Source organism: Symphodus melops (genome assembly GCF_947650265.1).
Source record: "Symphodus melops genome assembly, chromosome: 8".
Classification (NCBI taxonomy): domain Eukaryota; kingdom Metazoa; phylum Chordata; class Actinopteri; order Labriformes; family Labridae; genus Symphodus; species Symphodus melops.
Genome location: NC_136698.1, coordinates 19,259,906 through 19,274,043, shown reverse-complemented (window position 1 = coordinate 19,274,043; position 14,138 = coordinate 19,259,906). Strand labels below are relative to the sequence as shown.

General features: G+C 40.0%; 1 protein-coding gene across 2 annotated transcripts; it reads left to right on the top strand.

Moving 5' to 3' along the window:
- The first annotated feature begins 4,007 nt into the window (after window positions 1–4,007).
- pcsk9 (proprotein convertase subtilisin/kexin type 9) lies at window positions 4,008–13,930 on the top strand. 2 transcript variants are annotated; one of them, XM_079349623.1, is made up of 12 exons: window positions 4,008–4,503; window positions 5,745–5,936; window positions 6,580–6,712; window positions 6,790–6,923; window positions 8,043–8,184; window positions 9,016–9,212; window positions 9,294–9,477; window positions 9,601–9,771; window positions 10,625–10,773; window positions 10,852–11,017; window positions 12,954–13,120; window positions 13,335–13,930. In XM_079349623.1, the coding sequence occupies exons 1-12, from the start codon at window positions 4,327–4,329 to the stop codon at window positions 13,500–13,502; spliced, it is 1,980 nt and encodes a 659-aa protein (XP_079205749.1). In that variant the 5' UTR covers window positions 4,008–4,326; the 3' UTR covers window positions 13,503–13,930. The 2 variants fall into 2 exon arrangements, with proteins under 2 accessions (XP_079205749.1, XP_079205748.1); XM_079349622.1 differs by having other exon boundaries at window positions 13,332–13,930.
- Window positions 13,931–14,138: the final 208 nt, after the last annotated feature.

Here is a 14,138-nt window from a genome sequence, read left to right as displayed (position 1 = left end):
ATAGACTTAGACTTAGATTGAACTTTATTGATCCTTTTGGGATGACTCCCTCAAGGAAATTTAGGTTCCAGCAGCATATACAATAAAATAAAATGTAGCAAAAAAAAGTAACAATATTCAGAATAAGATAGAATAAATAATAGAACACTCTTCTGTTGGAAAAATTATACAAAAAATATGCATGGAAGAAGCAGAAAAAAATATACAAAAAAGGCTATAAAAAAGGCAATGATTATTATTGCGATTATTGCACTTGGTTGAGATTATTGCACATACAAGTGAAAGTGTCAATCAATCAATCAATCTTTATTTGTATAGCGTCAATTCATAACAGGCGTTATCTCGAGACACTTTACAAAAGCAATCCATGTGTTATTGCACAGTGAGGGTAGAAGGAAAGACGCTCCTACTCCTACCCCTCTGTCCCATGTGCTCTAGTCCTCCTCTCCCCAAGTGAGGAGTTGTAGAGCTTAATGGCATGATGGACAAAGGAGTTCTTAAGTCTGTTGGTTCTGCACTTGGGAAGGAGCAGTCTCTCACTGAACCGACTCCTCTGGTTACTGATGACGGTGTGCAGAGGGTGGCTGGCATTATCCATAATATCCAGCAGTTTGTCCAGTGTCCTCCTCTCTGCCACCGTCACCAGAGAGTCCAGCTTCATGCCGACCACAGAGCCGACCCGCCTGATCAGTTTGTCCAGTCTGGATGTGTGCTGTTTGGATATGCTGCCCCCCCAGCATACCACGGTGTAAAAAAGCACGCTGGAAACCACGGACTGGTAAAACATCCCCAGCAATTTGCTGTAGATGTTAAAGAACCGCAGTCCCCTTAGGAAGTACATCCTGCTTTGTGCCTTCCCGTACAGGTGGTTGATGTGTGTTGTCCAGTCCAGTTTATTGTCTAGACACAGCCCGAGGTATTTGTAGGAGTCCACAGCCTCCACTTCAGCTCCCTCTAACAGAACTGGTCGTCTGCCTGGTCCTCCCAAAGTCAATGACCAGCTCCTTGGTCTTAGAGGTGTTGAGCTGTAGCTGGTTCGTGTGGCACCATGCAGCAAAGTCCCCCACCAGATGATGCTGGTATTGGTAAAATGTTGGGTAACTCTGGGGGGGGAAAAAACTATGTGAAAAATAAGTAAAGTAAAAAACGTTACAGTCATTTTCTACTTTGATACTCTCCTCGCCTGCACACTTGAATGCATGAACACACACACACAGTCCTAATGGTTCACAGACAGGTGGGTGCTCATTCAGGCTGTATTGATGAACAACAGGCCTGTCTCTGAATCTTCAGAATGCTTCGCGACCATTGTCTTAAAAATGGGTGTTTGCACTGATACGCCGCAGAAACTAATTGTATTATTTTACAGGATAATTGGTAGTTTAATGAAGCAGATTCAGCAGCAGAGCAGCAAAGGGAGAGAGAGACAGAGGAGAGATTGTGGCTTGAATTTTGTGGCAGATTAACTGGAAACATGAGGGGTGAGGCAAAGATTTCTCCCCCCTCCCTTAAAAGGAACTGTTAATGTTCTCCTGATTACAGCACTCTGGTTATTATTGAGTCCTGCGGCTGAAAAAGGAAGCAGTGCTTTTAGCTCCTCCATGAGAGTGTCTGTAATATAGCAGGAGTGTTCAGCCAGCAGATAAAGACATGCTTGGTCATCAAAACTCCCCCTTGGATAAGAAAAAAGTCAAAAACGAGGACAAAAGGCTCGAGCTCGACTTCTATTTCTGTATCCCCCCCCCCCTCCTCCCTTTTGATTTAATTTCAGACATCCTGAGGCTCCTCTGGCTCTCTGTGGGCAGAAGTCGAGCAGCAGACAACTTCTTTCTGGATCCCTGAAGAGTCAGTGTCACAGCTGTCCCACGTTGCAGCTTGTCTAAGCAAGACCTCCGTCCTCCTGCGGGGTCAGATCCGAACTCTCCCCTACACTCTCAGGACAGTAGAGAGATCCTCTGATGTTTCTGTCTCACTCAGTTGATCATTTTTAAACGTCTTTTTTTCCCCCACAGTTATTGGAAGTGACAGTTTTACTGAGATCACACTGTTGTTAATAAATTACATTTTTATTGCTTGATGGTTCCAGAAGATGGCACTACCTGCTTCTCCAGAGAAAGATTGTTGGTGACACTGCAATGGTCTACATAAGCTTAAAAAAAGCTGCACTTCCATGCACAAGAGATGTTTTAAAGCCTAAAGTCTAGTTCCCTTTCACATTCAAGTAGATTTTAACAATAATCTATAAGATTTAGCAGAGACTGGTTATCTTGCAGGATGAGAGCACAGCAAAGACAAGAGCAGCTATTGACTACAAAAGCTTGTCCTGTTGTGTGATTGCATTTATCATTAAAACTCTGTGTTTATAGCAGCAAATGTTCTTTTATGTAATGTGTTGAACGGTTTCAGTAGAATTTTTCCTTTCTGGATCGGGCTTCTACTTACTGAGGTGTGTTGATGATTAAAGTGGAAATGGTTGTCTAAAATAGTAGGCCAATTTGTCTGGTTTCATATCTTGTGACTGCACACACAATAAAACAGTTTTTACTCCGTACTGAACCATTCAGAGTCCCCCTGGTGCCTTTCCCACCTTTTCATGCAGTCCCCTGTGGTCTAAATGAAATATCTGTGCTGTGCTTTGGTCAAAATATAATGTCAATCAAGGAGGTTTGTAACCCTGTAGAAACCAGCTCTCTCAGAACGCTCTGTTTTGGTGTGTGTCTCTTTAAAATGCAATGAGCCTTGAAATTTTCCCGGTAGACATAATTTCTTCACTAGTGAGAATAAAAATGGTGGACCTGCACAAAGGTTTTGCTTTAGGCTGGGGGTAAAGTTCATGGGTGGAGATACTAGGGGAGGGGAGAGGTTTTTTTTCTTTGTTTTTTTTTTTACTAGAATTATACTGTGCTGTCATGAGAAGCACTTTTTTCTGTTTTGTAAGACTTCTGCAGGCCACAAACAAAGGACATCACATTTTGTGGGTCAGTAGAAACTCAGTTTACCCAATATATGTTCAAAAACACTGTTAAATTTGACCTTTTTCTTACAATATGTACCCTTTAGAGGTGATTGGTCAGAAAATCTTTAGAATTGACCAGACCTGTATTAAAATGTTTGAAAATCCTGTAAGTCTCTGTGCTCATTTTGTCTGTTTGTCGGACAAAAACAAAATGCTTGTCAAACTTTTGTACAATGATTTTTTTTCTTAAATAAGAGTATGCATACAAAATAAATGTAAATTAGTCACAGAGAATTTTAGATTTCAAAACAATACTACTTTCAAATCCAACGATGTTGACACCTGATTCAGCAAAAAGTCCTGGGCACCCATCATTGGATTATTTCTTGTGTTCAATTACAAAAAAATGTTGTAAAAATTTCTTTGCCGAAACTTTTTCAACACATTTGTGCAACTTTGAAACCCATATTTACATGTTTTAATGGCTCCTTTGTTTGATGGAGGTTTAGTTATTGTGAAATGATCTCTCAGGGTTGACTGAAGTGGTGGTCGAGGGGCCAAGATGTGATATGGTAAATGGATTTGAGCGTGTATAGCACTTTTCTAGTCTTCTTTTCTAGGGTCTAAGGCTTGACAGAAATGATAAAAAGCCATCAAGTGAAACATTTTACAGCTGTTTCACTGACTGAACAGGACTCCTGATTTTGGATGAAAGGATTATGTATTCATAAGGGCGAAGTTTTGTCCCAGTTTTTTGTTTGGATGGTTTTTACCCAAGAGGGTTAACTTGAGTCAAAATACCCTGCGAGATTTGCAGAGGTACAAATTAAACACAAATGACTTTAATGATAATATATTAGAAACTATTGTATATATGTTTATGTATATGTATGATCAGCCTCTGTGCACACTCATCATGACCATTGGAAACATTAGTTCAGTTATTTGCGTGACTCATGTTGTTCACATTAATTGCACGTGTAAACACAGCATCAACAGACGGAGTTGCCGTGACACAAAGTGTTTGACATGCAGAGGTTTTATGCTGCTTCGGGGGGAGAATGAAACATGACTCCTCCGCACTGAGAGGTGATTTTAACCGAGCTGAATCATTCGATACAAAAGCGGTGGCGTGAGCCGCGGAGACGTCAGCTGTCTCCGCCTTCAATTATAAGAATCAATTGTTCCATTTTTTTCCTCCAAAATCAGAACAGATGTTTGAAGGTTGTCAGAGCGAAAACACAAGAACATCTGGAACAGCTGTCCCTGTCCTGTCCTCGGTGGATATTTGAGCCTACCTGGACCGGATCATTGTACCGGACTAACTGACCGGGATCATTGTCCTGGAAACGGTCCAGCAGGTCGACAGAATGCGTCGCTCCTCGGGTTGGATCGGATGGACTCTGTGTCTGTGCGCATCTCTGACCTTGCAGAGCGCTCAGGACTACCCCGAAGACGACGACATGATCCTGGATCTGATCCGTGAGGACGGAACTCAGCCCGAGACCGGAACCGAGCCCGCTGCAGAGTTCTTCAGGTGCAACAAGGTAAAACGACAGCGGAGGAGGAAGTAGCCTATAGGCCTGTCAGTTTATAAATATTGTGATATAAGAATTAAATATACTCAATATACGGATACGCAGTCATTGTCCAAGACGTCCAATTCCATTCCATTAATGGTTTTTTTTTAATTATAATTGATGCACTGCATTGTATTAAACCTTAATTAAACTGACCTTAATATTTGTACATTTCTAAATATGTAAAGTAAAAAGTTGCAGCATTTATTTATCATAAATAAATCTGGGTAAGTTATTAGCCTTTAAAGTGTATTGAAGTTGTAGAAAATGTAAAATAGATGTACAAGTATCTCAAAATTGCAGCGCTTAGATAATCAATTATGGGGCCCATGCACCCAAGAGTGGCCTCGAAGTTATGACAGAGAGGCAGCAAGGATTATAAAAAGGAGTAGCACTGGTTTTGCGCTTCAAGCAAAACATGATGCATCTTGTAAGAGGATTTCCATGTAAACTTGAATCTAACAATTAATCTACATTGTGACCACTAAAGAAAAGACATCAAAATATTTAGTCGTATCTCGCCCCCACCTGTACAACAATGGTTGATGAAGAAAGACACAATCCTTTTCTGAAGTTTCCTCAATTAACACTCATGAAAGTGAAAATGTAATATAGTCAGGCTCACAGCTGAATCTCTCATGAGAAGAACTGTAGCTCAATGGAAGCTCAAAAAATAATAGGAATCGTTGGAGGACTGGAAGTATACATCTTAGGATGTTGTCCATCTTCAGTGTCAGTTTTGAATATAATTTGAAGCTTGTTGCGTAGTTAAACATTGAACTGTTTTCTCTGTAAAAAGCTGCTTGCTGTTCTTCTGTTTGTTCTCACACTCATTGTGCTATTCTGTACTTTTAGATAAATGTTTTCATACTCATTCTAAAAGATGTAGATTCACATTGTGTTTAGTGTTATTAAATATTTGTGTTGATATGTATGTTAAGGGTGGCCTGACAGTACGTTGGTTAATCACTGCTAACATAATGGATTTAGTCTGCAGAATTCACAGTTTCTGTGTCATAATGTCTGCAGTTACTGTAAAATGGTTTGATCAGCTGAAAGAAAATGGACAGAAGATTAAGACTAATGCAAATGCTCTAAAAGAAGCAGGTTTAGGCATCAATCATATATTTAAAAGATATATGAAATAAATAGATCATAAATCAAATACAAAGACTGGCCTGCTCTCTTGTTCTCTGTGTTGTGTCCAGGTTGCGTGGCGAATGCCCGGTCAGTACCTGGTCATCCTGCGTCAGGGGACTCATGAGTCCCAGGTGCAAAGAACCATCCGAAGGCTCAGAGTCAAAGCAGCCCGGAGAGGTTACCTGCTAGAGATCCTGCAGATGTACTCCGGAGCTCTACAAGGCTTCCTGGTCAAAATGAGCAGCGACGTCCTCCACCTGGTGAGAGCCTCGAATACCTGCATGCTGTTAGCTTGTAATACGTGCACAGCTTTTAATAAAAATAAAATAAAAAGATAATAATAATTTAATAAATAAATATTTTTTTATATTATATATATATATATATATATACACCTGTGGACATACATTAATGGAGAGATGTCAGGGTGCGGTGACTGTCCCACTTGAAGCACCCCTGATCTGGTGGCGGTTCGGTGCCTTGCTCAAGGCAGTGCTCTAGAAGTGGTCTGGCACCTCTCCAGCTACGAGACCAACTTCCATATTTTGGTCCGCTCTGGTTCCCAACCCAAGTCCCTACGGACTGAGCTACTGCCACCCTAAACCCCCAATGCTCCTGAAAAGTGAAAGTGTGGGTTAATTGTGTTAAAAATTGTTCACTTAGAATTATTCTTGTTGACACTAACAAACCCAACGACAGTTTTGTGCACAGTAATTAACAGTTTAATAGAGGCCTCAGCACAGCCAACAAGGCGATCAATGGATCAGGTTCAGTGTTGAACTTATATATTTTACAGTACCAGCTGAAAAATGTCATCAACTCCTCATCAAATCATCTTAATATTACAACTTCATTCATTTCTGCTTCTGACCCACACTAATGCTTGGTTTTTGTTCCTTGCAGGCAGTGAGACTTCCACATGTAGACTACATCGAGGAAGACTCCTCCATCTTTGCTCAGAGTGCCCCCTGGAACCTGCAGAGATTACTGCACCCTCGTGGTGGCACCTCTGAAAATGGGACTTATACACCACCTAGTGAGTCCTTTTCCATGTCTGTCTGTCTCTTTCATCGCTGAGATTATCACATTTAAGACTCTCTCTGTCCTCTGCAGATGACGGAGGGGGGTCAGTGGTCTACCTGATGGACAGCAGTGTGCAGAGCTCTCACAGAGAGGTGGAAGGACGAGTCTTCATCACAGACTTCGACAACGTCCCAGAGGAGGACGGAGTCAGAGTTCACAGACAGGTCAAATACAGATTAAATACTGTCAATTCATCCTTCATATTTTTAACGGTAGCTCTAAATATAAGCTTTTACGCTCTGCTACTTTTTTTTAGCGTGTAAATTAATTATCTGGTTTTATTCCTAAATTTTAAAATGACTGTTTCAGGCTCTCGTCACTCAATTTAAATGAATATCAAAGCCTCTACATGACCTCAATAAGCAAACAAGTCTATGAGCAGACAATTTCTATAAGTCTGAAGAGTCTGCTGGAGGGTAGTTGTCAGAGGAAGTAATAAACAGTGTGCTATACAAACAGCTATATTATAGGGGGTTCACAGTAGGGAAACTGTCCTTTTTAAATTGGCAGGGAGTAATGTAAGACCGTAGCTATCATTCTGCTATGTTGAAATACTGGCTTCTTTTACTACAATGCAGCAGCCAGTATGTCCTCCTTCTAAGTTTCGATTCTGGTCTGGAATGGCCTATGTTTGTTTTGACCAGAGAAGGTAGGCGGTTGTAAAACATCCCACAGCCCTTTTGCGGCACATTTGTTTTTTATTTGCAGAATATTTTAAACCATTGCATTGGTTTTTGAAGTTTGCATTTTGCAATTTCCAAGGTTTCTAAATTTGCTGTGCATCACCATACACAAACTACAAGTTTGAAAGTTCCATACAAGGTCTACTTTCTGTATGAGAAGAAACATTGAAATTGAATATCCCTCTATACAGATGATACCCTTATCTACCTATCCCTAATTTGTAAAGTAAATTCTATATAACTATATTGCAAAACTCTCTCTTCAGACAAGGTGTAATATTCTATGGAAATATAAGTTTCAATGAAAAGATTTATTTTATATAAACTTGTGAAGAAATCAAAGAAGCTAACTGTTGGTGTGTTTGAAGTACTAATTTAAGAAATCAAGATTAAGATTACTCTACTTAAGATTAATTAATATCAGCTTTTTTAAAATATATATATATATATATATATATATATATATATATATATATATATATATATATATATATATATATATATATATCTTGCACTGATTGCCATTTCGCCGGACAGTATCTCGATCAACAGTGGGACAAATGTTATTTTGTTGAACTGTAAACTCATTTTCTTCAACAGGCCAGTCAGTGCGAGAGTCATGGCACACACATGGCGGGCGTTATTAGTGGATCAGACTCTGGTGTTGCGCGAGGTGCTGGTGTACACCTGGTCCGTGTGCTAAACTGTCAGGGGAAAGGGACCGTGTCAGGGGCTTTGAAAGGTACTACTACAAAGCTCTACTGTACTGTGGACTAAAGATGTTTTGACCCTGCTGCCCAACACTATACTGCAGGAATTCCTGTTATGATTTAGCTGCTAGCAAGATTGTTGTTTGGCGGCTAGCTGCTAAGCATAAGAGAGAGAGCATTTTTGCTGGTGTGTATTTGAGCCAAGCATATGAGACAACTGAAGTACACGTACTGTAGATCTGACTTTACCTCTGCCTGTGCCTGTCCCGATTTAACTTGTACAGTGTGAGCTCTCAGGTCTCTAAGGTGAAGTAAGATACAAGTTTATTTATATAGCACCTTTCCGACACCAGGCCATTCAAAGTGCTTTACACAGGCACAAAAGGCATTTCAACATTTTGCAAGATAATAATAAAAGCAATATACACATTTTAAGAGGCTGATACAAGTTGAGATAAAAACAGTAGTTAAAAATAAAATTGTTAAGTCTCTAAGTCTTCCATTGTAAACTATTCAGTTGTACAGTGTAAGTTGACATTACAACACAATTGTCAGTGTACACCAAGCTTAATTGTGGTCATAGCACCCATTTTTCATGACAAAGATGTTTGGATATGCAGCTGCTGTTGCAGGTAAACAAAATGAGCATGTTTCTGCCTCCAGGGTCCATCGTTTCGAAACTCAATTTTCTTTTATTATGACACATTCAGGGGGGAATTTTTAATTCTTAGCCAATAGATGTTGTGCTCCTTTAAACTTAAACCCTCAAATCTTTGTGCTTTAAGTTTTCTTTAAATTTCCACAGTGAGATCTCTAAATTGGTCAATTAATTATTATTTTATTTCCTGAACTCTTCCCATCAGGTCTGGAGTACATTCGGACAACTCTTCAGGTGCGACCGGTGGAGGCAGTGGTCGTTCTGCTTCCTTTCATCGGAGGGTTCAGTCGATCTTTGAACACAGCTTGTCGTGACATGGTGTCTAATGGTGCTGTGGTCATTGCTGCTGCGGGGAACTACAGAGACGACGCCTGTCTGTACTCACCTGCTTCAGAGCCGGAGGTGGACAGCTTACCTGCAGAGTTGAATAAAACCCCACACTCAACATCTCTCAACTGTAACTTTCCCTCTGTGTGTGTGCAGGTGATCACAGTGGGGGCGGTGAACTCTGCTGAGCAGCTCATGTCTCAGGGGGCAGGGGGGACAAACTTTGGCCGCTGTGTTGATTTGTTTGCACCTGGTGATGACATCATCAGCGCGAGCAGCGACTGCAGCACCTGTTTCACCTCCCGCAGCGGAACATCCCAGGCTGCCGCACATGCAGCAGGTGAGCACAAACACTCTCTCTGTCACACACATACGCAGACAAATGTTCTTCTACTTTCTTGTGAGTTACTACCATTTTTTTGTATGACCACTATGTTTTTGTGTCCTATTTGTTTTCATGTAGGTATAGCAGCAGTGATCCTATCGGCCAATCAGAACGCATCGCCTGTGCAGGTCCTACACACGATGTTGCATTATTCCATCAGTGACACCATCAACTTTCTGTCTCTATCCAACTCACATCGACTCCTGACTCCTAACATGGTGGCAGCCATGCCTCCTGCAAACAGCACAGGTCAGTGAAGGCCATGTGGCACAACTGAGTAAAAATCAAGGATGGAGCAAGCAAGGATTCTCAATCACATGAATCTAATCTGATAGGACAGCACTTTTAAGGAAAAAGCCTTCAGCATGTTAGCTGTCACTCTCTCTCTTCTTGCAAAAATCTGCGATGCCACATTTAAAAAAAAGTGAAATCATATAGTCAAAGATGGAAAAGGACAATATGGATAAATTAGAAGTATGTAAAAAAACTGGTTAGAAAATAGTGGAAATATATAAAGGAATCAATGAATATATAAAAGAGTGGAAATAAAAGAATACGCACAAAAGGCTTCAGAGGAAGACACACCTAATGCCAGTTGATAAGCAGAGACTCTTTAAATAATTAAAAAGCAACATTAGCAATGTTTTTTTTCTAGACTTACAATTAAATATGTACAAAAATTAATGGATGCATTTGACCTAATATTAAATTCTTAAAATATTCGTATTTTTTTTTATCTGTCTTTATTTTTTACATCAAAGTTCACATTTCTGAAAAGATGTTCTCTTTTACTTGACACTCACACACCTCTGTGTTGGATCTCTAGTTTCAGCATCATTTTCCTTTTTAATTCTGCCTTTGTGTCATTATTTATTTATGTATATGTAGATGCCAGTGTAGGCTCAATAGCCTAATTTGATTTGCAGCCCTATGGTAGGTACAGTTATGCTGTCAGAAGCATCAAAGGAAGAGACAGATACTATGAACGAGTACATGACTGGGTTGATTTTGTATGAGTGTTTCTAAAGGTTAAGTCGTTTTGTTTATGCATTTAACTTAATCCACTGCATGTCTCACTCTGTGTTCTTGATTTCGTCTGCAGGTGGGGAGCTTCTTTGTCGGTGGGTGTGGTCAGAGAGGACCGCTGTCACAGGGTCGGGCCTGGCTGTCTCGAGTTGTCGTCGGGGGGAGGAGATGTTGAGCTGCAGGAGCTTCAGTCCTGACGGCATCCACGCTGGAGGAACAATCACTGTGAGCTCTTCAGAGTTTCACCATCATTTAAAATAAACAGAGATCTTTTTATAAAATCTTGTCTCTCTGTGTGTCCAGTTGAGCAGCGGGCAGATGAAATGTGTCACCCGTAACAGTCCGGAGGGCAAAGGTGTGTTTGCTGTGGCACGTTGTTGCGTTATCGAAGGTCTGCAGTGTGATGTCCATGCTAGTCCTGAACCTGGGCAGGACGCAAAGTGTCTGGAGCCACAACATCACCTGACAGGTAAGCAGTGACAGGAACAACAGCTCTTTGAAGTGGGCTGTACAGCTTCTGTTTCGGACTGTCAACCAATATATATGTTTTTATGAATAACGAATAAAAAAATTCTCAACCTCTGGCTGTGAAAAATGAAGCCGATGTTAAAGTACAAAATCTTGCATTTCATTGGGTGTCTTTACAGCAGAAACAAACATGATCACTGTCTGGTTAAAAAAAAAAAGAAATAGCTCATGTCTTTGCTGCAACACACTGTACAGGGACTCTTTCTGGTTTCAAAATTAATCGGTCTTGATTTTATGTGTTCATTTGATTCACGACGTGTGGCCTACCTGCCTGTCAGGCAGGTGATATATAGCTATTTGTCAGCAGGCAACTAGCCTCAACTCCCACTCTTAGCCCAGTAAAAACCTCCAGTGTTGAAAATGAAACAGATGTAAAATTGTAGTGTCCTGCTAGCTGCAGGACGACCAGAAGTCACAGTTACAGTAGAAATACACATGCCCACTCAAATTGATTAAATCATGTCTCATTTGGCACACACTGTACAGGGGTTGAATATTTTAAAATTCATCCATTCTGAATTTAAGAAGGATAATTGTGATTCACAATAAAGCATAGAGCTGACCTGCTTGACAGGCGGGATGATGGTCAAGGTTGGTCAAGGGGCTTTAAGACCTGCTTCAGCTCTAGCTCTTTGACTGTTATGTTGACTAAAAGTTAGGTTGAGACAGTATTTTCACCATGGTGACCACTATTGATGGTTATCCAAGGCCCCTTGAAGAAACCGATGGGTGATGTCACTCTGGCTTGGTTGACTATTACTTACAGTCTGTGGTCAATTTCATTATTTTCCATTTCAAAAATATTTTTTCTGCTTTATTTTATATTTTGTCCAGTTTTAATACAAACTGGTTTTTATTTCCAAAGGAGATAAGGACCCTTCTCATCTCGTCAAGCTTCAGAACCAACCACCAACTCCTTCGTGAAAAATCAGAAACCAAATTTCTGGTATTTCTTTGACCAATCAGATGTTTTTACTAAAAAATTGTGCAACTTGGACCTCAGTCACTACAAAACATGTAACAGAAGAAACTGAACAAAACAAAATGTTTATAAAGCACTTCACAGACTGTTTGACAAAAAAAAAAATCACTGAATTGATCCACTGAAAATAGCTCAAAGACCCACCTCTGCGAGGTGAGATACAGTACTTTAATAGACCGACAGTTACACAAAGAAATGCCGGATCAAGAACTATATAAAAACAGCTAAAGAGGATGGTAAAAAGGTTAAATGTTTGATGTCATCAGGTTCATTTCCCTTTTTATTCATCAACTGAGCTGTCTGGGAGTTTTTTGTTTAAATGTGAAATGAGACATTCAAAGGCTAAGAGATTTAATTGTTTCCCATCACTATGACTACAGGGAGATGCTGCTGTCTGCTCGGTGTCTTGACTAGGGTGTGCTCAAAAGGACAAATTAGCACACTATCAATGAAATAAAAAAAAATGCATGCATTCATTTCTGACCATCATGATTGACCAGTGTACACTGACAACACTACTTCTGTTCTAATTGTTCATATGTAAGCAGCGTTATCAGGTTTAATCTGGCAAAAAAATCCCAGGATAATCAGTGGCTAAGACTTGGATTGAATGCAAACTAATATTCCTGTCATTTTAAAAGAGTCGAACAGGGTTAGTAACAATAATCTACTCCTATTGACTGACCTTTGTGAATGCTCTGCACATTGTGTGACCGTTTATTTCTCTATAATGTTGTTCTTTTATTAAGAGGATTTTCTTTAAATTCCCCCTGCCGGTATAAATATCAGCTGACCTTATTTTTTTTTGTCACTGTGTATGCTAAGTGTGTGAAGTTTCTGTTAGTATGTTTTTTTTTTCTTTAGTTGGAAATGATTTAACCTTGCCTCTCCACAGGCTGCATGTCTCACTCCACTGCTGACGTCTGGTCTGAATCTCGTACACATCGCGGCAACCAGAGACGCTGTGTGGTTAAAGACGGGATGACATCACATGCTGTGTGCTGCCATGCCCCCTCTCTTGAGTGTCACCTGTTGGAGAACACTTCAGCTGATGGGGATCAGGTAAACATGTTTAATAGAATTCTTTCATCCCTGCTCAGGTGTTCATGGATGTTTGCTATGATGTCATGTAAACTTAAACTTTTTGCTCTGTAGATGTTCAAATACATTTATTTACGTTTCCTTTTTAATGAATAATAGGATAGTTTAAAAAAACACTACATGATATATACAAAACCTATGTAATGGTTGTCCATCCTCCTGCTGTCCCCAGCAGGTAGACATCACCTGTCCCTCTGGTTGGACTCTGACAGACTGTGGCACCGTCTCTCAGGGCTCTGCCATTCTGGAGCCAGTTGCTAAGGGCAACAGTTGCCGTGTGAGTGTTGCCACAGGAGCAGGTGGGGCAGCGGGTATGGCTGTGTGCTGTCGTTTCAGCCCATAGGAGCAGAATGCTGCCACTGATCAGCTGTGATGTTTCAGATTAGGACGTGTTTAATGTTGAGTTTGTCTCTAATCTGTAACTGAGAGCTTCTTTAAACATGTTTTTTAAATTACACACACGCATATATATTCTGAATAAATGACTGAAACCTACATCTCATGTAGAAGCAGCTCTCTTGTTTACAAATCACTCATAGTTTGATGTAACCAGATATTTTTGTACCTTTTAACAATTCTAATAAAATCCTAAATATGCTTTTATTTGTGGGTTGTTTTTTTTAGATAAAGGCCTATTTTCTGCTCAGCTGTTTTTTCCATACAGTAAATTGGAAGTAGATTGCTGACAATACTTCAATTGCAAATATAAATTCTGAGACTTTGATCTTTTTAGAAATATTTGAGGTGGAGAAGCTTTTTCCCCTGAAGACTATTCTTATTTAAATTTACTGACTTGTATTCAAAAAACCAAAAGAACATTTTGTACATTTTCTTGCATAGTATTCATGCAGCTAATTCAAAGGTTGCTTGTTGAACATGAAAATGTTTTACTCTGATTTAGTTTAGTTTTTAAACTAAGGCACCTAGGCCATAATCAATTTCCTTTTTGAAATCCATCAAATCAAATTTAATGGGGTAT

What these genes read in the sequence shown, in the direction of transcription:
- pcsk9 (XM_079349622.1), top strand. Translation starts at nt 4,327, where the DNA reads ATGCGTCGCTCCTCGGGTTGGATCGGATGGACTCTGTGTCTGTGCGCA. An exon ending in GAGTCAGAGTTCACAGACAG is followed by an intron (nt 6,924 to 8,042) that starts GTCAAATACAGA and finishes TTTCTTCAACAG; the next exon opens with GCCAGTCAGTGCGAGAGTCA. An exon ending in CACCTGCTTCAGAGCCGGAG is followed by an intron (nt 9,213 to 9,293) that starts GTGGACAGCTTA and finishes GTGTGTGTGCAG; the next exon opens with GTGATCACAGTGGGGGCGGT.